Genomic DNA, 25420 nt, shown 5'->3' on the forward strand with positions numbered 1-25420 from the left:
CACTGAAGCATTAAGATAAAAAAAACCTTCTGCCTTTACAACCACTTTAAAGTGGTTGTAAACCCTCCCTAGTGACTTTTAACTATAAGTAAGCCTAGAATAACGATTACCTATATAGGTAGTGGAAATATCTCCGAAACATGCGGCGTTTAGGAGATTTTTTACTTGTAGTGCGCCGATGATGTAATCGGCACATGCGCTGTGAAGAAACAGACCCCCTTGCCGTTTCTTCCACCAGCATGTGCCGTTACTGACGGCTCCCTCGCGCATGTGCGGGAGTGACGTCACGCGGCTCCGGCCAGTCACAGAGCTGCGATGCATACTAGCCCATTATGCTTTTAATTTGCAGGCTTTGCAGGGAGCAAAAGAGGAAGTAAAACTCATCAGGGTTTACTTCCTCTTTAACTCTAAACTGATGACCTGTAGGTGCTTTTAAAGCATCGCCTATGGAAAGTATAGGATACCGAAGTTCACTGTTGTTTTATATATGTGCAGAAAACACAAAAAGACTTTAAAGTAATACTAAAGTCTTATTTTTTTTCCGTTAAAAATAACAAACATGTTATACTTACCTTCTCTGTGCAGTGGTTTTGCACAGAGCAGCCCGGATCCTCCTCTTCTTGGATCTCTCTTCGGTGCTCCTGGCTCCTCCCGCCTATTGAGTGCCCCCACAGCAAGCAGCTTGCTATGGGGGCACCCGAGCCAAACCACAGCTCCTTGTATCTATTCAGACATGGAGCTGTGGCCCGGCCCCGTCCTCTTTCTCTCTTCATTGGTTTATTGACTTTGACAGTAGCGGGAGCTAATGGAGCCACACTGCTGTCTCAGCTAAAAACCTTCAGCCTTTTACAACCACTTTAATGCAAATATCTAGTGTATTTTTTTTTGTTTATTTAAAATTTTTACTACTGTATACTTCCAGAACCAAAAAAGTAGGGATCTTTGATTTATTAGCATTGGGAGTTTGTAATAAAAAGAGATACCAGTACACGGACCATTCTTTTTCCATGCTCAAAAGCAAATGCTATATTGACATTTAGAGCTGCACGATTAATCGTTAGGAATTGTTATCGCGATTTTTCCCCCCCTTGCGATCTTGGCAAAGTATTTCCTGATTCTTTCTATGCAGAGAATTCTCTCTGCTCTGCTGAAGCGGACAGTCATCAAAAGAAAGGGAAAAAAAACAGGCAGTCTGCCAAGAATCACAACATTCTTTAGCAGTTCTGCTTTAAAAAAAATTAAAAGTCAGCAGCTACAAATACTGCAGCTGCTGACTTTTAATAATCGGACACATACCTGTCCCAGGGTCCAGCGATGGGGGCGTACGAAGCCCCACTCGTCTCCCCCTCCTCTCTGCGGTGCCGGCATTGTACCTGTGGGCGCCCGGCTGTGGCTTCACAGCCGGGCACCCACTGCGCATGCGCGAGCCACGCGCCGTGACTGACTGGGCAATCATCTGGGACCTGTGATGTGTCCCAGATGATTGTCGAGAGGGAGGGGGGAGAGGTGATCTCCCTTCTGGTGCCGCGGTTGCGCCGGGAGGAAGTGGGAGCTGGGACCCTCTAAAAAGAGGGTACTGGCCCCCCCCCAAAAAAATGACATGCCAAATGTGGCATGTCAGGGGGTCACCTCCCTTAAAGCGGAAGTTCCATTTTTGGGTAGAACTCCGCATTAAACACTAAACCTTTTTTGCCATTTGTTGGTTTCAAGTTAAAATCATTTTTTTTGCTGGAAAATTACTTAGAACCCCCAAACATTATATATTATTTTAGTAGAGACCCTAGAGAATAAAATGGTGGTTGTTGCAATATTTTATGTCACATTGTATTTGCGCAGCAGTCCTTCAAATGCATTTTTTTGGGAAAAAAATGACACTTTAATGAATTTACTAGTTTTTTTTTAAAGTTAGCCCAATGTTTTTTGTATAATGTAAAAGATTTTATGCTGCAAGAATCGTGATCTTTTTATTCTAAGCAAAAAAATTGTGATTCTCATTTTGACCAGACTCGTGCAGCTCTAATGACATTCTAGCTGTTGTTACTCTATTAATGCACAGAGGGAAGATAATCAAATCACCTTTATGTATCTGTATGACTAATAGGAAATCTTTTTGACTTGTGGACTTCAAATGTTCTGCTTCAACAGGAGTTCATACTACCATTATTACACAGTAGCGTGTAATTATGTATGCTATGACCTTTCCACATAATTGTTCACTATTATCTCAAACAGCTTTTTTTTTCTTTTGTGTTTGCATGAATAAAACCTGATTATGGCGAGAAGCCTATACTAGGAAGCCATAATTAGGTGAAAATGAATTCTATATTAACTGTTGAAAAATTCTGTACTTTCTGGGGATGAGTTCTCTATAAACAACACAGCATTAATTCAGTTTTAGACAGACTTGTCATCTACTGTATATACAACAGCCCATTCAATCAGATTACTTGCACTGGTTATTAAATAGTAAATAAAGTTTTTCCTGTATTTATCTTGTACTGACAACCTTTTCGGCATTTATATTATCAGAACCATTCACACCATTTTCTGCAGTAGAGGGGTTTCCAAGTTAATTCCCCTACTACAGTCATTCAGACACCTATACACTGTGTGCAAGTGAGTATTTTGACCAAATCATCATTTGTATGCATATTGTTCAACTCCTAGCTGTATAAACGTGAATGCTTATTGAATTTAATCATATCAGGTGACGTGTATTGGTATAATGAGGGAGGATGTGGCCTATGGAGATCAACACCCTATATCAAGGTGTGCATATTATTAGGCATCTTTTCTTTATCTGACAAAATGGGCCAAAAAAGTGATTTAACTAACTCTGAAAAGTCAAAAATTGAGGGATGCCGCACCCTTGAACTATTGGGGCGTGATCACAGAACCATCATATTGCAAACAGGGTCGCAAGAAACATGTTGAGAAAAAAGACGCAAATTAACTGCCAAAAGTTTGAGAAGAATCAAACATGAAGCTACCAGGAACCCATTATCCTCCAGTGCTGTCATATTCCAGAACTGCAACCTACCTGGCATGCCCAGAAGTACAAGGTTTTTAGCGCTCAGAGACCTGGCCAAGGTAAGGAAGGCTGAAGCTCGACCACCACTAAACAAGACACATAAGTTGAAATGTCCAAACTGAGTCAAGAAATATCTGAAGACAGATTTTTCAAAGGTTTTATGGACTGATGTGATGAGCGTGACTCTGGACAGACCAGATGGATGGGCCTGTAGCTGGATCGGTAACGGCACAGAGCTCCACTTCAACTCGGATGCCAGAAAGGTGGAGGTGGGGTACTGGTATGGGCTGCTATTGTTAAAGATGAGCTAGTTGGACCTTTTTGGGTTGAAGATGGACTCAAAATCAACTCCCAAACCTATTGCTAGTTTTTAAAAGACACTTTCTTCAAGCAGTGGTACAGGAAAAAGTCTGCATTTTTCAAGATACCATGCTATTTATGCAGGACAATACTCCATCGCATGCATCAAAGTAATCCACTGCGGGGCTAGCCAGTAAAGGCCTTAAAGATGGAAGAATAATGACATGGCCCCCTTCCTCACCTGACCTAAACCCTATTGAGAACTTATGGGCCCTTCTTAAATGGGAGATTTACGGTGAAGGGAAACCGCACACGTCTCTGAACAGTGTCTGGTAGGCTGTGGTTGTGGCTGCACAAACAGTTGATCGTCAATAATCATGCGTTATTCAATTCTTAGTGAATTGACCCCATTACCCCTTGTCTACTCTTCAAAGATTATTCCATGGCCAAAGCATCTTCCTTCCTTCAATTTGGCCAGCTTCTGTTTCTGTAGGACACGCATCCTGGAAAACCAGCAGCCGACCGACTCCCAATCAGCGATCTCAGACAATGGCAGAGAGCACTGATCAGAGTGTTCTGGTGGGGGGGCCCTTCTCTCTGTCAGAACACAACAGCTCAGTGGGGAAGATCGCTGTACTAACTTTGGATGGTTAGTACAGCGGCTCCAACTGGAGCTATTCGTTTTTTTTCGGGTTAAACAAAAAGACTTGTAGTGTGTACCAGGCATAAAGCTTCTTGGGAACAGTAATTAGCAACTGCCTTCATAGGTTCAGAAAACATACAGTATCTCCTCACCCTGAAATCCTCAATCTGCACCAAAGTGCCCCCGGATGAGGTCAGACATGTTGAAGAAACGCGTTAGGTGTGGTCGAGTGTGACACGTCACTTCCACCTAGTGGAACACAGGTGGAGCGCATCCAGCGTCCCTGCTTCCACTTTTATGAATTTTAAACATGCTTTGTTCTAAGCGCAGATGCAGCGCATGTTTTACACAATAAATCCTACGTATTTCACCATGGGAGGCTGTCTTTCGTTTTAATGCCTTGCTGACGACTGGACATCTGGCGGCTTGCACTTACCTGTATGGGAGCCTGTTGACCAATCCGTTGCAGCGTTAATTTGAGAGATCATCTGCTGTATGTGACTCCTGTGGGAGTCATGTAGTTTCGGTGAGTAGGCTGTGTGACAGGTGTTGGTGGAGGAAGACCTATAGTCACTTATTGCTGGATAAGGCAACTTATGCACCATTGGATGCCTTTTTTGATGGACGTTTATGGACACTATATTCAATAATTAATTTTTTTGGACACTATATATATTATTTCATATACACCCACTGGCGATAACTGGGGGTAGTCACATTTATTTGTACATATTTTTTATGTGTAAAAGTTTTTACATGTTGATTTTAAAATGTTATCCACTGGAGACATCTAGTGGCTGTTCATATTAATACATTATTCTTTTAAAGTATATGTAGGGAGCGTGGTTCTATTAAATGTTCTCACCAAAGTGCATATCACATTCTTTTTCGAACCATCCTTTTCTACACAATAACCCAATATCCATTAAAACATATCGGAAATCATTTTAAATATACCTCTTAAATGCTGTCAAGGCTTTTGTTGTAGATATTAATCCAACCCCCCCCCCCAAATGCTATAAGTCTGAAGACGTGACTGTCAGCATTATTTAGTGTTCAGTAGACATATCTTTTCCACATCAACTGTTATCAGCATTCCTTGAGGGACCTTTGTCATTTGATGGGTTCTTTTCTGATCCACACCTGATCCATACATTATATCAAGGAAATTAGTTTAGCATTGCATTTGAACTTGGCATTGTTGAAAAGCATGTACATTTTGTCTTTGTAACTTATTTAAAAAGCAGTGACATTCATTACTAGTAATACTATTGATTTCTTTAGTGTCTCTTTCATTCTGAACAGCCTGGATTCAGACCTTCTCTAATGGTTCCAATCATGGTTTAAACTGCTTGTGGGGCAATCTGGTGCCTTCAGCTTTTATTTTAAGACTATATTTATTAAGCCTAATATATTTGATGATCCAGATATGTGAAAACCATGTGAGTGTCTTTAATTACCTTCTATGAGGATTTTGAAGCTGCGTTTAAAACGTTGCAGGTTACTGCTAAATTGTAGTTCTCGACTGTCCGTCATTTGTGGAGACTGTCCCTATTTTCTCTTGAGTTTTCCTCATTTGGTCTAATCTATAACTTTTCAGAACGAGGGCTACATTGCAAATTTTACTCATATTCACGGGCCTTTAAAATCAGTTGTTTATAAATGAATGTGCCTCCCTGCACATCTATGTTCCCATCAGATATTGCCTGCACATCTGTGTTTCCTTTAGGGCCTCCCCACATATCTGTGTCCCCATCAGAGCCTCTTCACACATTTTGTGTCCCATTAGAGCCTCCTCACACATCTATGTCCCCATCAGAGCCTCCTCACACATCTGTGTCCCCATCAGAGCCTCCTCACACATCTGAGTCCCCATTAGAACCTCCCTACACATCTGTGTCCCCATTAGAACCTCCCCACATGTCTGTGTCCCCATCAGTGCCTTCCTTCACATCTGTGTCTCCATAAAAGATGCCCCACACATCTGTTTCCTCATTAGAGCCTCCACACACATCGGTTTCCCTATATGAGCCTTTCCTCATTTTTTTGTTCCCATCAGAGTCTTCCCCACAGCTGTACCTATAATTGCCGTGCAGTGCGCTCGATTGCAGCATGGTAGTACAGTTTATACATTTAAATCAGGCAGTGAGGAGGCGACATTGGGCGACACTGTGCCTGGTGATCTTTGACTTCCTGCATGTTGTTCAGGTGGATCTCCACATCTCCAAGGTTGCCTACCCCTGTTTTAGATTATGAGATTATATGATTGATAAGCACTTTTGTTAGGTGTAGTAACTTTAGGTGCAAAGAATGTTTTTTTGGGTAGAGAGAGAATGCTGCACTTATTAATTTATTTTGATTATAAAGGTAAGTATAACCTGTTTTTTTTATTTTAGGTAAAAAGAAAAATAACCTTAAGCTGAGATTCGCACCTATGTGTCTCTGCGAGCCGCATTTTGCACAGACATGGCAGCCCATTTTTTTGACTAGGCTGCCGTGCCTCCTGAAAAACAGGGAAATGGTCTTTGCAGCATTTCAATAATCGCAGCCCGCACTGCAGCCGCAAGTGCAGTGCGCTTCCCAGTGCGGGAGCAATTTCCAGTGTGTGTGGAGTGCCATTAAGATTAGTGGCACCCATGATGCATGTTTACTTGTAAAAACGGGTGTGGGAATGAGTGTTTCTGCTACGCTTTGGTGTGAATGGAATGTGCTTGGGAGGAGAGTTTTTAGACAGCAAGGATGACCTGGGAAGAGAAGTGAGGGTTAAAAAAAACCACTTGTTTTATCAAAGTTGAATGGCTTCCTTTTTAATGCTGATTCGACTAAATATAGAAGTCTATCGGGCTGAAATCACACTGGAGTCACACCAAAGTCGCAGGAACCTTTTCAAAAACTGCACTGTGCTGAGCCAACAGCTAAACAAATGTACACTCCAGAGCAAAGTACTGGTTTGCTTTACATGCCTTCAAATTTGTACTATTTGAGTATTTTTTCAGAATATTTTTTCGCAAAGTTTTACAGAGATTGTTTAACCATTTGCATCATTCCCCAAAGGAACCCACAATCTAACATCCGTTACACAGTTGTACACACAATGGAGTCAGTCTGGGTAGAAGCCTATTATTGTAGCAGCACCTTTTTCTTCTTTGGAAGATGAGAAATGATTCTGTGATTTGAATTCTCTAGTGTCTACTGAAAACCAAGAACACCAGCTATACCTACACTGACCCTTCTGTTGTATTCATCTTGTGGATGCTCTCATCATTTTTAATAACTATATTTGGCAGTTGGACCTCCAGCTCCACGATGAATAATATGTACTGTAAATTCTCAGCAGATAGAGAAGCAGTAAATCCCTGACCTAAATCTGTCATTGTTATATTGACAGCCTATATTTTTGTGTTTCTGAGCATTAGTTTGTAAAAACATTTGCATAACACTAAGTAAAAAAAAAAACTTATATGCAAAATGACATTTTAGTTTACATTTGTAGTGCATGGTTCATAGTTTTCATTTTTTTTTTTTTCATTAAAAAAATTAGTTTTTGTTTCTGTGGTATGTCCAGGCATAGATTGTATCGTGATATTTGTACATACAGTATATTTTATATATATATATATATATATATATATATATATATATATATATATATATATATATAATATATGAGAGAGAGAGAGAGAGATACCATATCATATTAAATCGTATGTGCTTTTTGTAGACTTAGGGGTCAATTTAGAGAATATTCATTGGAAAAATATTACAAGCATTTATCCAGGCTGCACGAACCTTCCCCCTATTTTTTCTAATACTATGACTTCCTATGATAGTCCACTCCATCTAGTGGTCAAAATGCAGTATTTTTTCTGACAGTTTTTCAGAAAAATATACAGAATTTTTGTCCCTAGATGGAGCTGATGATAATAGGAAGTGATCGTATTAGAACTGAACGGAACTTTCGTGCAGCCCGGACGAATGCTTGCGACATTTATTTCGTGTTTTATAAATAGACCACATAATCTTTACTTGGCGTTATTATATGTTACACACAACAGCAGAGTAACAATTAAAAAGAATATTGTGGCAAGGATTTTGTACATATTCTACCCTTCGGACAAAAGCTCTCAAACAGTTAATTGGGTTGAAAAATATTGCTTTCCCTAAAACAGGAAAACTCCTAAGGATATGTGTTGTATTGTTTATATATTAAAGTGGTTGTAAGAATTCGTGTACACTGGTTTCTTTTAAATGCTGTTTATCCTGACAGGGGAAAATCCACACTGTAAACTCACCTAAGCTGCATTTTTTCAAAACCGTTTAGGCTAGTTTAGCAAGCTTTAACAGAGTTTGGCCGTTTACTTAATTGGCTTGGAATTTGAATTTATTTTGCCCATTGAAATAAACACTAAATGTGCTTAGCATTTAGGCACGTTTAACAGCGTTAAGCGTTTTTTATGGTCAATTGCCTCTACTGAACGCGATTTTAGTTTCAGAAAACATCCTGCAAACTCCCCTGCTACTAAAGTGCTAAAAAAACATCTATGTGTGTATGGACACATAGGATAACATGGAGGGGAGTTTAAGGGCGGAAAAAAAATGCCCAAAACAGCAGTGTGCATGAGGCCTTAACGATCACCCTGTAAAACAATCCATTCAGTTTAAAATAGAAATGAAAGGCAAAACAGGTGTGTATAGATAGATAAAAAATGATAAATACCTGTTTTCCCTTTTTTTTAATAAGTGATCACATTCCCTCTGGTCTCAGCTGCATACGTGCTGGGGGGAGGAGAAGCAACAGGACACTGTGCAAGGAAAGGGAGGGGGGGAGTGTCAGCACAAGTCTGATCATTGGAGGGGAGCAGGCTGAGTTCCCAGCATACAGTGGGGATAAAAATTATTTGACCCCTGCAAATTCTGTAAGATTGCCCACTTACAAAGAAATAAGGGGTCTATAATTGCTATCATAGGTGTATTTTAAATGACAGTGACAGAATATCAACCAAAAAATCCAGAAAAATCACATGATACAAATGGTATAAATTGAGTTGCAGTAAAATAAGTATTTGATCCCCAAGGAAAAAATGACTTAGTACTTGGAGGAGAAACCTTTGTTGGCAAGCACAGAGGTAAGCCATTTCTTGTAGTTAGCTACCAAGTTTGCACATATCTCAGGAGAGATTTTGGTCCACTCTTCTTTACAGCTCTTCTCTAAATCTTTAAAGTTTCTTGGCTGTCGCTTGGCAACTTGAAGTTTCAGCTCCCTCCATAAATTTTCGATAGGATTAAGGTCTGGAGACTGGCTAGGCCACTCCATGATCTTAAAGTGCTTTTCTTCTGTTGCCTTGGCAGTATGTTTTGGGTCATTGTCATGCTGGAAGACCCATCCACGAACCATGTTCAGTGTTCTGGCTGAGGGAAGAAGGTTCTCATCCGAGATTTTACAATACATGTTCCCGTCCATTGGCCCCTCAATGCGGCAAAGTCGGCCTGTACATTTAGCAGAGAAACAGTATCAAACCATAATGTTTCCACCTCCGTGCTTGACTGTAGGGATGGTGTTCTTAGGGTCATAGTCAGCATTTTACTTCATCCAAATAGGCAAGTCGAGTTAATACCAAAGAGCTTAATTTTGGTCTCATCTGACCACAGCACTTTCTCCCAATCCTTCTCTCAACCATTTAGATCAGGGGTCTCAAACTGGCGGCCCTCCAGCTGTTGCGAAACTACAAGTCCCATGAGGCATTGCAAGGCTGACAGTTACAAGCATGACTCCCACAGGCAGAGGCATGATGGGACTTGTAGTTTCGTAACAGCTGGAGGGCCGCCAGTTTGAGACCCCTGCTTTAGATATTCAATGGCAAACTTCAAACGGGCCTGTACATGTGCCTTCTTGAGGAGGGGGACCTTGCGGGTGCTGCAAGACTTAAATCCATGGGGGTGAATTACCAATAGTTTGTTTGGTGACTGTGGTCCCAACTGCCTTGAGATCATTCACAAGCGCCTCTCGTGTAGTTCTGGCCTGATCCCTCACTTTTCTCATGATCTTCCTTACCCCATGAGGCAAAATCTTGCACGGAGCTCCAGACCGAGGGCGATTGATGATTATTTTGTATTTCTTCAATTTGCAAATAATCGCTCCAACAGTTTTCTCCTTCTCTTCAAGCTTCTTGCTGATGGTGTTGTAGCCCATTCCAGCCTTGTGCAGGTCTACAATCTTGTATCTGATGTCCTTTGACAGCTCTTTGGTCTTGCCTATGATGGTGGGTTTGAATGAATGAAAGAGATTCTGTGGACAGGTGTCTTTTATTCACATAACGAGTTGTGGTTAGGAGCACCTTCTTAAATTGACAGGACTAATCTGTGTACCACATGAGCACATACTGTAACCAGCCTATGGGAGCCAGAATTATTGTTAGTTGGTAGGCGATCAAATACGTATTTTACTCACTGAACTACAACTCAATTTATAACATTTGTATCATGTTGTTGTTCTGGATTTTTTTATTGATATTCTGTCTCTATCATTAAATATACACTTATGATAAAAATAATAAACCCTTCATTTCTTTGTAAGTGGGCAAACTTACAAAATTTGCAGGGGATCAAATAATTATTTTTCCCACTGTAGCTAGAGAACTGACTATGATGTGTTCTGCTGCTTAGTGTGGTCAGTTTTTAAAAGGAAAGCAGAGGGACTGGCAGGAACACCAGAGATTTCACACACAGAAAACAATACAAAGAGAACATACAAGGATACTTTTTCATACAAGTACATGGTACAGTAGGCACATATCAGGAATATGAAATGCTGGATTTACATATCTTTTAATGGCAGATATCTTATTGATTCTAATATTTTACAGCCCCTAGCATATAGTTCTGCTTATCTGAGGTTTTAAGTGGTTGGTGGGCTGTAGGCAGGCAGAAAGGCAATGGCTGTTGTATGGAGTCATATTCAGACCCGGGCTAGATCTCACCAGAAGGTAGTGCTGAAAATGAAATCTGTAACTGCAAATCCTTAAAGTATTTACTTTGGAAACCCTCGGATGATGTTCTATGGAACAAAACGCATAAGCGCGGGTTCAAGCAGTGACATCATCATGCAGGCTTAATGTCTAGCTATCTTTTCCTTTTGCATGTATGCAATTTGATTTTTAATAAAAATGTTTGGGAAATCACTACACCATGTGGTTCCTTCTTCATCCTTCCATATGTGAGACTGGGTTTTTATATATACGGTATCCTGCATAGAGAGAGCCATCTATCCATCTGGGAGAGATCCAAAGTGTTTTGTTACTATGTTATGCAGGCTGAGGCTCTGGTAAGAAATTTGGTGTGGTGGTGGCTGGACTACTGAAGTTGGTGAAGGCAATTTAAAGGTGGAGCTTCATAAGTGGATGCACTTTTTGAGGTTATTATGGAAATATTTCGCTTTTCACCTTTGAATTTGTTGCAGTATTAATTGAGTATTTCCATCTAACAGTGCAACATATTGTATCCTCTATCTTATTTGCTAGAATCAGCAGCTATCAAAAACAATTTCACAGTTTTACAATTGTGACTGTGAAGATTTATTTTCTTCCAACCACAGGGGAGCCCTCTTGCCTTTTGGGATGTCCTTAAATAAAAACTAAATTTTATCTCCTTCATTTTTAGGATGTCTGATGCCTAAGGGCTTGTTTAAAGTGATAGTAAAGCTTCATTTTTGTAAGAATTAAAATACGTACCTGCTTTGTTCAATGGTTTTGCACAGAACAGCCCCATCCTCTTCTGGGGTCCCCTGTTGGCGCTCCAGGCTCCTCCTCTTCGACAAGTGCCCCCATATAAAGCTGCTTTCCATGGAGGCTCCCGTGCATGCTCACTCCCAAGCTGCCCTGTCTGCATCTATTGACACAGAGCAGGAGCTCAGCCCTGCCCCCCACTCGCTTGGCACAGCGTTAGATTGACAGTAGCAGGAGCCAATGGCTATGAATCTACCCAATGAGGAGGGAGACAGTGGCAAGAGCAGCTGCACTTGTGTGCATTGCTGGATCAGTTTGGGCTCAGGTAAGTATAAGAGAGGGGGGATTTTGCAGCACATTAGGTTTTTTACCTTAATGCATAGAATGTAATAAGATCAAAAAGATTAAAGTGATTATAATGTCTTGTTTTTTTTCCTATAAAAGGTGAACAGTCTAAACTTATCCTAAAAGGTGCTAACAGGAGGAGAGAAGAAAGGCGACTTCAGCAGTCTGTTGCTGCTCCTTCATTGTCCAATCGCTGGGGGTGGGGCAGTGACCTAATTGTGCTTTGCATATAAACATGTTGCACGAATAAACCACCAGGAGCTAAATATACAGTCACTAATAAATATTAATAATGTGACAGATTGGTGCAAAATTAGTGAAAAGGGTCCACAGGCCCAAATTCATTGTGAAAATAATGTAACAAAATATTCTCTCTACATGTGACCTCCACCTCCCTTTTGGGTGCACGCTCACTTTTTTTAGTTGATCTCCAATACTAAGGTCAAGGCCTTGCATGCCTCTTTAAACCCTCAGTCCAAATAAGGCCAGATAAAAATAGTCTACATCAAGCATCTCTTTCAAGGATATGTTCCTCGCCAGGAAAGGCTCACAGCATGTAACTCTTATGCCCCGTACACACGGCCGGACTTTGATCGGACATTCCGACAACAAAATCCTAGGATTTTTTCCGACGGATGTTGGCTCAAACTTGTCTTGCATACACACGGTCACACAAAGTTGTCGGAAAATCCGATCGTTCTAAACGCGGTGACGTAAAACACGTAGGTCGGGACTATAAACGGGGCAGTGGCCAATAGCTTTCATCTCTTTATTTATTCTGAGCATGCGTGGCACTTTGTCCGTCGGATTTGTGTACACACGATCGGAATTTCCGACAACGGATTTTGTTGTCGGAAAATTTTATATCCTGCTCTCAAACTTTGTGTGTCGGAAAATCCGATGGAAAATGTGTGATGGAGCCTACACACGGTCGGAATTTCCGACAACAAGGTCCTATCACACATTTTCCTTCGGAAAATCCGATCGTGTGTATGGGGCATTAGTCCCAGGATTTGAATAGCAGGTGGAATTGTCAAACTCAGCCACTCTCAGAAACATAAAGCTCGGGGAACACAAAGGAAGAATATAGTGCTCACCGCTATATTTATTGTTTGAAAACAGCAAAGATTGCAATGATATCATAATTCTCATCAGAGCACCCTGATGACGTTGTTAATGACGAAATGCGTTGGATGCAGTCTTGCGATTTGATATGGATGATTTTATGTCATGTTAATATTAGTGATTGTATTTTTACACTCGCCCAGTCACTTTTACAGTAGCTAGAAGGGTTGCTCCCTTCCCCTGTGGTTTCCATGGACTCTTGTTGTTCCGGGGAGCCCAGGACCACAGTAAATGGCTGTGGTGGCTTTACATATCTATTCCCCAATATTCTCTGTGACAAATGAAGTCAGAAGCGACGAGGATTTTGTCACTTCCGGTTTCAGAGCTGCCATTCCCTGCCTGTTTTAGACAGTGAAGCAGCTAATAAAGCACTGTAGGTTCCACAAACGTATCTAACAGGAATTGCTCCACACATGTGAGGTTTTGCTGTGAATGTCAGAGTGAGAGCAATAATTCTAGGCCCATCATTCATGATTAACTCTTCACTGATAACCTGTAACATGTTGCTCATGAAAAAGTTTGTTCCCATTTCTTGGGTGCACACATTTTTGAGTCTTGACATGTTTGGTATCTGTTTACTCGATGCAACATCATCTGTTATATTTTACCAACAAATTGAGTATCATTAATTCATTATTTTATTTTTTTTCAAAAACTTTGTATTTGCCAAACGTCTGCGCAAGCATCATGTAACATAACAAATATTGAGACTACCACCATTTTATTCTGTAGGGCCTCTGCTTTCAGAAAACATATGTTTGGGGTTTTTCTAGCAAAAAATGCTAATTTTAAATGTGTGTGGGGAAAAAAAAAAAAAAAAAAGCCATGGACATCAAGTGGTTAAACAAGAAAAAGGCCCTGGGGCTCAAGTGGTTAACGCTTAGTACTATTTTGATTGGCAACACATAATGGGATTTGAAGTTTCATAAGAGATGGGAGAGCCTCAGGTCCACTTCCTCCATTTTCATGTTCTATCCTCATGCTGTGTGGATATTTTCAGCCAGTGGCGTATAAAGGATGGCATTTGTACCCTGTAATTGCTTAGTTTTCCTAGAACTGGAGAAACACACTATTGAGTTTTTAGTTTATAATGAGTGTTTATCTTGTTTTATTTTCTTCCAGATACACGTGAATCCTTGTTTTTATCAAGCCTCTCACAACAACACCTTTATACCTTTGAAAAGAGATGAATGGTTTTGGCTGCACTCTGGTGACTGCATCTCCCTCTTGCCCGACAAATACTCTTTTCGGGTCATTGCACAACATCCTATACAGGAGGCAACCCAAAGGTAAAGAAATTGCCCTTTGTTCTATTAATACTGACATTTGTTTAAAGGGTTAGCTCACCTTTAACAAAAAACTGCCTATGCAGTTAAGGGGCGTCTGAAAATAAAAACAAACTGTATAGCTTTGACCAAAATGTAACCAATTTCACCATTTTACTATATGAGGGCTGGGAGGGACATTCGTTGTTTCTGGTGGACATCATATAAAGTCCACCCTGAACGCTTCTCATGCACCCCAGTGTACCAGCCCACTGCCAGTACCATGTGATTGCTGTGACCAGACACAGCAGATCACATGGCAATTGTACACAATGGATTTGTGTTGTTAGCTGTGATTGGTCACAGTGATCACATGGTACAGCCAGGGCCAATCAAAGCCCATCTGTACTATGTGATTAGCTGTGGCCAATCACAGCTAATATCAATAGTAAACACTGAATGAATCAGTTTCTTTCAGTAAAAAGAGTTGCTTATACCAGTGAAATTCACTGGTATAAGCCATCATAATGTGTATAAAAAAAACCTTGCTCACTTCCCCAGAGAAGTAAAATGTTAGTATGGTAACACTGTATTGGTTTGGTCACAGTGGGGTTTATTTACTTAGGCTGGGGAGGGCAAAATCAGTCTCAGTTCTGCATAGAAAGCAGCTTCCAGGTTTTATTGCCAAAGCCTAATTAAACAAGCTGAGGTTAGAAGCTGATTGGTTTCTCTGCAGAGAGGTGCACTCTCCACCTATAGAGCCATTTCACACTGCCAGCTCTTTACCTACGTTTTAGCTGCGATTTTCGGTCGTGATCGGGGCACGTTTAACCCCCGCTAGCGGCCGAAGAAAGGGTTAAATGCGCCCGAAAAGCGCCACTGCCGAAGCGCTTTGCAGGCACTTCGGCAGTGGTGCCCATTGATTTCAGTGTATACACCGCTCCTAAACCGCTCCAAAGATGCTGCTTGCAGGACTTTTTCTAACGTCCTGCAAGCGCACCGCTCCAATGTGAGCACTCAGGCTTTCACACTGGGGCTGCAGGGGGGCATTTTCCAAGTGCTTTACAGGTGCTATGTTTAGCCCTTGAGCACCTGAAAAATGCCTCCAGTGTGAAAGGGGTCTTCGTAAATAAGCCCCAGTGTGTTTTTAAAAATTAAAAAAAAAAAATTATTTTGTCTTTTTACATACTGTCACCAGTCTGTCCCTGATAACCACCACACCAGTTATATGATGACGCTGTACTGCACTGGTGACTGTATGCAAAAAAAAAATGTTAAACAATTTATTTTTTCACTGTCTAATTTCCAAAAGGGGTCATTTGGGGGGTATTTGTACTGTCCTGGCATTTTCGGGTCTCAAGAAATGAGATAGGCCATCTGTACATGAGGAGTGATTGATTTTCAGTTATATACCATTGTTTGTAGACTTAGAGATATATATATATATATATATATATATATATATATATATATCTATCTATCTATATATAGATCTATCTATATATAGATATAGAGTATCTATATCTATATATCTATATATATATATATATATATATATATATATATATATATATATATATAAAATATATTATATAACTTTTCTTGCAGACTAAATAATATAAACAGATTTGTTTAATTTTCACTAAAGAAATGTAGCAGAATACAGTTTGGCCTAAATTTATGAAGATTATTTATTTACAAATTTTTACAACAGAAATGAAGAAAACATGTTTTTTTTCTTCAAACTTTTTGGTCTTTTTTTATGTATTTAGCAAAAAAAAAACCCAGTGGCTTTATTTGTGTGAAAAAAATGATAAAAATTTAATATGTGTACAGTGTTGGATGACCGCGCAATTGTCATTCAAATTATGACAATACTGAAAGCTGAAAATTGGCCTGGGCAGGAAGGGGGTGAAAGTGCCCAGTTTTTGAAGTAGTTAAATAATGCCCTTACTGTAGGTGTAGGCCATATATGTACATCCTGAAGCCTGACTGAAAAACTCCCAGAGATGACATCCCCTTGGCTTTCCTTGTTGCATAGGGTCACTCCCAGCCGTCACTGTTCACCCCCACCAACACAAGAGTGACCTCCCAAACACTGAGCACAGAGCTACTGCATCACTGGAGAGAGAGTGATGGAGGTAAGCAGCCAGGCCTAATGCAAACAGGGCATTTGATTTTCACCTCTGAATGACTTTTACTCCTGGCTGGAAAAAGCTGCTTAACCACTTGCCTACCAGGCACTAACACCCCCTTCCTGCCCAGGCCATTTTTCAGCTTTCAGTGCTGTCGCACTTTGAATGACAATTGCGTGGTCATGCTACACTGTACCCAAACACATTTTTTATCATTTTCTTCACACAAATAGAGCTTTCTTTTGGTGGTATTTAATCACTGCTGGTTTTTCTAATTTAAAAAAAAAGACCAAAAATTTTGAAAAAAAAATGTTTTTTACTTTTTTCTGTCAGTAAATTTTGTAACTAAGTAATTTTTCGCCTTCACTGATGTGCGCTGATGAGGCGGCACTGATAGGCTGAACTGGTGGGCATTGATGAGGTGACACTTATGGGCACTGATGAGGAGGCACTAATATGCTGCACTTATGGGCACTGATAGGTGGCACTGATATGTGGTACTGATGAGCACTGATAGGTGGCACTGATGGGCACTGTTAGGTGGCACTGGTGGGCACTGATAGGCAGCACTGGTGGGCAGGGATAGGTGGCACGGATAGGCGGTACAGATGGGCACTGATGGGCATTGATGGGTGGCACTGATGGGCGACACTGATGGGCATTGATGGACAGCAGTGATGGGCATTGATGGGCAGCACTGATAGGTGCACTGATTGCCAGCACTGACTGGCATGGCTAATGGGCACTGATTGGTGGCACTTGTGGGCAGTGGTGGGCACTGATTGCTGCCACTGGTGGGCACTGTATGCTGGCATCGGTGGGCACTGTATTTTGACACTATATTTCTTTATTGTGATCAGTGCCCTGATTACATCCCTAGATGTCCCCCTGTGAGGAGATGCCGCTGATCGGCTCTACTCGCCACACACCCTGTCAGTGTGAGGCGAGGAGAGCTGATTACCAGCATCTCCGTGTTTACATGTGACCAGCTGTGATTGGACACAGCCAATCACATGGTTAAAAAGCTGCAGATGCGGCTCTTTACACAGATCGGGGTCGCGCCGTGTCCTAGCAACACGGCGCAGCCGCGATCGCCGAGCTGCGTGCCCCCACTGGCGCACAAGAGCAGCCGTTCTGGGACGCTGTCTTATGACGTCATCCTAGAGCAAGAGCCGCACCACCCCGCCGTCATTTGACGGTGGGCGCGCGGCAACCAGTTAAAAATATGCCTAAAGTCGTGTATTGCATGTGCGTTTAGGTGCGTTTTGGCGTTAACAGATTCCTTTGGAATGAACAAACTTTCAAACTCTAAACACATTTAGTAGCGTTTACATGGTTCAAGCTTTTTTTTTCAAAGTTCAAAAACTCCTCTCCTGACTATAAATGCTCCTTTGTTCGAATATGACTGTAAACGCCTAAGTGTGCATGGCTATCATGAAGTGTGTTTACAGGCAGAAAAAAATGCCAAATGCCTGGAAAAGCAGTGTTTTTTTTAAGCCCTGTGTAATCCTATACCCATTGCTGGATTTTACTATTATTATTATTATGGTCACCTTTGAGGTACTAGTGTATTGCACCTTTTACTTGTATTTATACATTTCCGTTATGAAGGGGGTAAGTTGGCAACACAGACAGGACAGATTTCTTCTAGTAATGTAATAGTGTATGGAATGAACCAGTTTAATGAGAAGAACCCTGAGAGGTATAAACCTCAGTTGGAGTGAAGCCTAATCTAGGATGTCTCATTTAATATGGCGTGCAAGATAAAGGAGGTAGCAGCTTTAAGCCCCGTACACACGAGCAAAATGTTGGAAGACATTTGCTGGTTCAAATAAAAAAAAAAAAAGTTTGACATTCTGGCCGCGTGTATGCCGATCTGTCCGACAGAAGCTAGTTGTTTGGCTTCTGTCGGATAAGCATACTGGAAAACCAGCATCCGACCGACTCCCGATCAGCGCTCTCAGCCAGTGGAGGTGTTCTGGTGGGGGGGCCGTCCCCCTGTCAGAACACAACAGCTTGGCTAGAAAGATTGCTGGACTAACCTTGCATGATTAGTACAGCGGCTCCGACCGGAGCTGTCAGGTTTTTTTCGTGCAACTCAAACTGTAGTGTGTACCAGGCTTTATTCTGTTGGAGCAAAATGTATGACATGACTGTACTGCTATCATCATCAATTGGCTATACATTTTTTTACCTCAAACCAAAAATATAATATATTGCAGCTTACCAATCATTTAGATGTGGTGGCTGCATTTGTTTTCTTTTTTTAGGCATTGTTTCCCCTCTGTTTTCACCTTGTGATCTGGCCAATAATACACCTCCTGTATTAGGGTGCCTAAACTCTGTATGATGGAGCAACAGAGACACCTTTGGACAACAGCACTGTCAGTAGTCTGGGGGGAGGGGAGTGTTGGATGCACTAGCAGATTTAGATACACTAACAAGCTGAAGCCAAACTCCAGCCCAAACTTTAAAGTGAAGTTCCACTCATTTGTAATAATTGCTAACATTAAAATCTGTTACCTAAGTGATATATTAATTTGGTGAAATTTTTGAGAAAAGTGCATTTTTTCAGCATTCTTCCCCATGACTTTCGGTTGTGACCGCCTAGGTGATTATGTCATCAGCCCTGCCCGAAAATTCCTGGGATTGAAGACAGACATCCCAGGAGTCTTCAGGCATCTAATGCGGGTACTATTGCGAGATTTCATGACCGGAAGCGACGCAATCGGTACTTCTGCTGCTGTCTTCATTGTTATAGCAACCTTATAACAACAAAGTGCACCTTGTTGTGTTATTACTGCACAGGCGCGAGATCGGGAGGTGCATGCTGAGTACCCAGCTGCACAAAATCCAGGAAATTAAGCCATACTGACTTCATCTGCCCACATCCCTCATGGCCACTGCTGAAATTGAGGGTTACAAAACAAAACGTATGAGTTTGTCAGTAATTATAATGTGCACATGGCCAGCAATAACCATTATAGTTATAGTGATTTACAACAATCTCTATAGTTTTATTAGTGTAATTTGGGCTAGGAGACTGGAACTCCGCTTTTAAGCAGAAGTACAGCCAAAGCTCCATTCTGAACTCCTGTGACCCATTTTCAGCTGACAGCGGGCTGAAGCACGTTGTCAGCTGATGTCACAGAGCCTGTCCAGGCTCGGGCAAGATTGCAACCATATCCACCCTTGGGATCCGCCCACATGCCTAGACCGGTACCCGGCTCAGCCTCTTAGCAAGCAGCCAAGAGCCTGAGCCGTCCTCTCCCGCCCCCTCCACAGCCCAGTGCTCCAGTAATCGCAGGGGGCAGAGAGCCGGGGACTGATAGTCATCATCTCTTTACTCACAGAGCTCTAAAAACCGAGAGATCTGCGAGGTTTGAATGCTCAGTTTTCAGTGTTAGAGCCGGCGGGGGACCAATGCTGCATCCAGGTAGGTAAGTATAGTTCTGCAAAAACCCTGATACATCTTTTTAAAAATCAGTTTCAGCTAACAGTTTTTTCTTTTTCCTTTTGGAAAAAAGGTTTTACATGAATAAATAAAAGCTGATCATTTTAAACACCCTTGTCAGTGGTAAATGGTTTTCATCCATGTAACTGATACATCTTCAAAAGAACCTATTCTTTTGAAAAATAACAGACTTACTGGCTGGATCACCAGATGAAAATAGAAGAAAAAAAGCCCAAAAAAGAAAACGAATGCAGCCATCACATCTAAGAATTGGTAAGCTGCAATATAATAAATGTTTACGTTGGGGTTATATACCGCTTTAACCCTCTAAAATTGATGTGAGGGGTTATTTTTCATTTTGTCCAAACTAAGAAAGTCTCTTAACCTTTTTTTTACCAGCCTCTGGTAAAATCAAATTTTCTCCAAGTAATTCTGCTAGCACACAGAAATTATCCATTTGTTATTCCTTTTCATAGGACTCCAAGAACTGCTTTATTGAAATTATACTTAAAAATAGCATAATAAAATCACATTCTATCATATGAAAGAATCATATGCTAATAGCCGCGCTTCGGTCACTGCTAATATCAGTGACTGGCCATCATATGTTGACCACCTAAACTCTGATCAATAACACCTCATGACTCAGTGCAAAACTAGGAGTAAATCAAAGTCTCTCCTTTAGTGTTCTTAGGCTTCTAATAATCCATGCACCAATCACCAAGGGTCATCACCTCGTGAGTCCCACTCCCTTAGGGGTTTAAACTCCCCGGAAACAATGCTATCAAACGCCGTTGTTACTCAAGCTGTGATCCCATCCATGTCATGGAGGTTTTGTGGACAAAAAGCTTGTTCCAGAGATTAATCTATTTACTGTACATATGCTAAAATGTACATGGAGCAGAATGTCTTCAGATGGGGCTGGAGTAGGACATCATCCCCCAGAGAGCTCAGAGCCAAGCTGCCATAGGGCAACCAAGGAAGCAGGAGGAGGGGGTGGAAAATTGGATCTAAAAATTTGTACACTGCAGGGGGTGTACATGCATCCTCACTGGATCCAAGCCAAGTCCCAAATGAAAGGACCCTTGGTGACCCTGGGTTGCTCTCCTTAGGAAAACGTGGTAGCCCCAGGCTCCCCTGGAGCCACCATATTTATACAGAATGTGGTGCGGTGGCATGCGTCTGTAATGCCAGCTACTCGGGAGGCTGAGGCTGTCGGATTGCTTGAGTCCAGGATTTATGGTCTACCCTGATCTATGTCGATCGGGTGTTCGCACTAAGTTCGGTATCAATATGGTGGCTCTGGTGGGTCCTGGGGCCACCAGGTTGTCCTCAGGAGGGGTGAACCGGCCCAGGACAGAAACAAAGCAGGTCAAAACCGCCGTGCCAATCGGTAGTGGGATCGCGCCTGTGAATAGCCAGTGTAGAGCAGCCTGGACAATACAGTAAATCTGTACTGTAATTAGCACTTAAGTGTGTGTAGAAAAAAAACAAAAACAATTCAAAACAGCCATCTTGTGTTTTTATTATGCGTCCAGTGAGAACTAAATTCGGGTAACCTGTTTGTCAGACGCAGACAAAAGCTAGACAGGTTCAATGTTGCACATAATAACATTAAGCAGTGGTAGTTAGACAATTAGTAGAGTTGCACCAAGCATCCCAAATCGTATGGTGTTTACGGGGACAACCTCTGTTGTCATACTTTTTTTTTTCTTATAGGCAATGATTTGATTAACTGTGTTAACCCACTGAGGGACTGTGGGAGGAGATGGTTGTAATAGATGGTTGTAATAATTCAAGTGCAATCGTCTTTTGGGCTAAAAAGGTTTCTCCTAAAAATATTCTGGTGTACCTAGGCCACATTTTTCCTTGTCTAGTAGTTCCAGCAGGTATATCTCCAGGGTTAGCAGGACTGTGGTAGAAATTACTGCAATGAGCAGAGGTACCACATGTTGCCAGTATCAGTGTATGTCTGGGCAGAACCACATCGGATCTGCAGAATCTGCTTGAGACTGCCTGCATCTAGTACAGTTGGATGTTGGAATACAATGCATGGCAAATATGAGGGTGGGGGTAAGGCAGGGGTCTTAAACTGGCGGCCCTCCAGCTGTTGGGGAACTACAAGTCCCATCATGCCTCTGCCTATGGGAGTCATGCTTGTAACGGTCAGCCTTGCAATGCCTCATGGGAATTGTAGTTCTGCAACAGCTGGAGGGCCGCCAGTTTGAGACCCCTGGTGTAAGGTAAGATTGCTGGATGATGTACAATGGTGCCAACTTATTGTTCATGGCCAGTGATACTGTTAAGTGAGAGGAGCATACTTCCTCCCAATCCTCCTCAGTTATAGAGGGGAATAAGGACTGCCACTTGGACCTGACCTGTAAAGGATACCTGCTCAAACATGGGGCTTCCCCAATTTTCTTTTCATACATCAGGGGACACAGAGCCATAGTAATTACTATGTGGGTTATAGGCCACCTTTAGGTGATGGACACTGGCACGCCCTAAATTAACAAGTGCACTCCCTATATAACCCCTCCCACTACTGGGAGTATTCAGTTTTTTCGCCAGTGTCTAAGGTGTTGGTCACGAGTAAAGATGTGCTGTGCTGAGCTCCACTGGAACAATCCTTGCTGGGGCTAGCCATGCTGACCAGATCCATTCAGAGTGTTTTCAGGCCAGGTTGAATGGTACCCGGGCCTCGTATTAGAAGAAAGAGAGCTGGACCCTGGGATCCAGTGCTTTTGGTAGTAAGGCCAATAAAGTTTTACTGGCAGGGTGCTGTTGCAGGTCCAGGATTGTGGGATACCTCGAGGTTCCCCTGTTCCTGAAGGTTTTACGGAGCCCACCGTGAAGGGTGAAGATTGAGTCTGATGGTTTACCACAGAAAACCCTGCGGCGGGAAAAGGTAAGTGGAGATTTAGAAATTTTTATGAAAAGTCTCCTTTAAGTGTATAATGTTGTCATGCCTATGTGTCACCACTGGGGGCTGTATTGAGCACTCACCGCCTCATGCTGGAAACAGCCACTGTGTCAGGAGTGAACACTTCCTCCTTCTCCTCCGGCAAAGCAGCAAGATCCTCTGGTAAGAAGGGGTAACTTGGGTAACTTGTCCTCCTGTCGGTAGCCCCTGCGCTGGGATTCCCCCCAGATTCAATTTAAAAAAACAAAACAAAACGCTGTGGAGACTGATGTTGCAGCAGCGCTGAACACTTCAGTCCCTGTATATATATCACGCAGGAGGTTTTTTCTTCTACCATTTCTAGTGGAAAAGAAGATTGATGCTATGATCACTTCCATAGTGGGTTCAATGATAGCAGATCCCCATCCAGCGCTCAGGACCCTCATTTGAGGTACAAGAGGCAGGGGATCAGGAAGGTCTTCCAAAGAGACCTGGAAGATACTAATATATCCTCTTCTGAGGATCCTAGTATGGAGGGAGTAATCTCACATTTCTGGTACACTCCCTCACTAGATTGGTTCGTTTAACCTTTTTTGCTGCCTGTAGTGCAGTCTAGTGATGAGCTCACCTCTGGTTGGGATCACTAACCTTCCCCGTCTGGGGACGCTTTTCCTATCCATTTATGGCTAAAAAAGCTGATATATTCAGAATGGGAACACCTGGATAAGCTGTTTTTTTTCCTCCAATAAAGTGTATCTATGGAGGAAGAATTCTATAAGAAGTGGGAGGTTCCAGCAATTAATGCTGCAATCACCTCGGTGAATAAAAATCTCACTTGTCTGATAGACAATGCGCAAATGATAAAGGATCCAACAGCTAAAAAGTTGGAACTCCTGTTTAAGAATAACATGTCTCTGGCAGGTTCAGTAGCGCAGCCGATTCTTACGGCAATTGGGGTATCTCAGTCCATAACAGGATCAGTTTGTAGAGATACTTAAGATTCTTCCTGATCAGCAGGCCCAACAATGGGATGGCGTATCAGATGCACTGTGTTTTACGGTGGATGCGATGAAAAATTCTATCATTTAAGCCTCACGGCTTATGTTGGGACTAGTACATACAGAGTCCTGTGGCTGGTAAATTGGTCAGCCGAAGCACCATGTAAAAAACTCCTAGCCAGTTTGCCTTTTTCGTGGTGAGCAGTTATTGAAGACGATCTGGATAAATATATCCAAAGGATTTCTAATGGGAAATGTTCTCTTTTGCCAATAAAAGAAGTTCAAACATTTCTCATTTTAGCGTGCTTCCTCTCCAGTACCAAGAGCATCTGCCCCTAGGCAGTCTCGACGGCCTGCCACCGTCCAGACCAAGAGTCCCAGGGCCAGAAGAGGTCTTGGGGCAGGTAGCCTACAAAGAAAAATGCTAAGGCCACCTTATGAAGGTGTGCCCCCGCTCGCTCGGGTGGAGGGAAGGCTTCTGCAATTTCCAAATCTGGCAGGAACAATGTCAGGACAGTGGGGGGGCCTCCTCAGTTTCTCTAGGTTACAAATTAGAGTCCAGAGAATTCCCGTTTCCTCGTTTTCTAAAATCAAATGTTTCAGAAATCCAGGGGAAAGAAAGTCTCTCTTTTTAGCTCTGGATCATCTTTTATCTCAAGAGGTGATATCGGAGGTTCCCTTAGAGGAACAGAGTTCAGGGTTTTATTCAAACCTTTTCACGGTTTTAAAACCAAATGGGGAGGTAAGTCCTATTTTAGATCTCAAAGATCTGAACCGGCACTTAAATATCTGGTCCTTTCGCATGGAGTCAATCCAATCAGTGGTCTCCATTTTGCAAGGAGGAGAGTTCTGGCATCAATCAATATCAAAGATGCAGACTTTCACGTGCCGATATTTCCCGCTCATCAAAAATTTCTGCACTTTGAAGTAGAAAATCGCATTTTCAGTTTGCGGCTCTGCCATTTGGTCTAGCCACTGCCCCACAGGTATAGACAAAATTCCTGACACCTCCCTTAGTCAGGTTAACGGCCCAGGGCACAAGTCCTAGCCTATTTAGACGATCTGCTTTTAGTAGATCAATCAGTCTCTGGCCCAAACCAAAGAATCTCTGCTGTAAGCTACCTGGAATGCCTAGGTTGGTTCAACCTAGAAAAATCCTCCTTAAAACCATCAAGGAGATTACAGTACTTGGGGATGTCATAGATACCATACAAAGAAGGTGTTCCTACCCCAGGCAAGAATCGGTTCCATTAAAGAACTGATTCAACTTGTCAAAGCAAAGAGAAATCCTTCCATGCAGATGTGCATGAAATTGTCAGGGAAAATGGTGGCCTCCTTCAAGGCCGTTCCTTATGCGCAGTTTCGTTCAAGACTGCTACAAAACGCTATTCTGTCGGTCTGGAACAAGAAGGTTTAGGCTTTGTTTTTTTTCCAATACTCTCATCCACCTAGGTGTGTCTGAGCCTCAATTGGTGGTTAATATCAGCAACCTCCAAAAATG

At 42.0% G+C, this 25420-nt stretch overlaps 1 protein-coding gene across 1 annotated transcript in view; it reads left to right on the forward strand.

The window, feature by feature from the left end:
- APLF (aprataxin and PNKP like factor) overlaps nucleotides 1–25420 on the forward strand; it is a 369085-nt gene that overhangs the window by 72935 nt on the left and 270730 nt on the right. Inside the window, exon 3 of the mRNA XM_073628226.1 lies at nucleotides 14288–14454. Within this exon, the coding sequence (XP_073484327.1) occupies nucleotides 14288–14454 (167 nt within the window). The remainder of the gene's footprint in view (nucleotides 1–14287; nucleotides 14455–25420) is intronic.

This window comes from Aquarana catesbeiana, linkage group LG04, assembly GCF_042186555.1.
Source record: "Aquarana catesbeiana isolate 2022-GZ linkage group LG04, ASM4218655v1, whole genome shotgun sequence".
NCBI classification, from domain to species: Eukaryota; Metazoa; Chordata; class Amphibia; order Anura; family Ranidae; genus Aquarana; species Aquarana catesbeiana.